The 215-nt window shown below is 65.6% G+C and overlaps 1 protein-coding gene across 1 annotated transcript in view; it reads left to right on the top strand.

The window, feature by feature from the left end:
* Positions 1-76: 76 nt before the first annotated feature.
* MAMDC4 (MAM domain containing 4) overlaps positions 77-215 on the top strand; it is a gene marked incomplete at its 3' end in the record, with an annotated part of 8,991 nt that continues 8,852 nt past the window's right edge. Inside the window, exon 1 of the mRNA XM_010185634.1 lies at positions 77-215. Coding sequence (XP_010183936.1) covers positions 77-215 — 139 coding nt within the window.

Genomic DNA, 215 nt, shown 5'->3' with positions numbered 1-215 from the left:
AGAGGGGTTCAATGGGGAAAAGCAGCCGAAGCTCTGCTGGGGTCAGCCAGCTGCCAGTGATGCGGGCAGCAGGACCATGGTGACCTGTCCCAGCACGGCAAACCACCTCGCCATAAACCCTGCTGGGAAGCAGATAACAGCGGGGCTGAAGTCCACCACGGGGCAGGTCCCGGGGAGCAGATTCCAGCCCCGGGCTGGCGGCGTGGGCTCCCCTG

The sequence above is a fragment of the Mesitornis unicolor genome, unplaced genomic scaffold, assembly GCF_000695765.1.
Source record: "Mesitornis unicolor isolate BGI_N332 unplaced genomic scaffold, ASM69576v1 scaffold29325, whole genome shotgun sequence".
Classification (NCBI taxonomy): Eukaryota; Metazoa; Chordata; class Aves; order Mesitornithiformes; family Mesitornithidae; genus Mesitornis; species Mesitornis unicolor.
The sequence above is the reverse complement of the archived record's forward strand: the minus strand, read 5'-3'. Positions and strand labels throughout refer to the sequence as shown.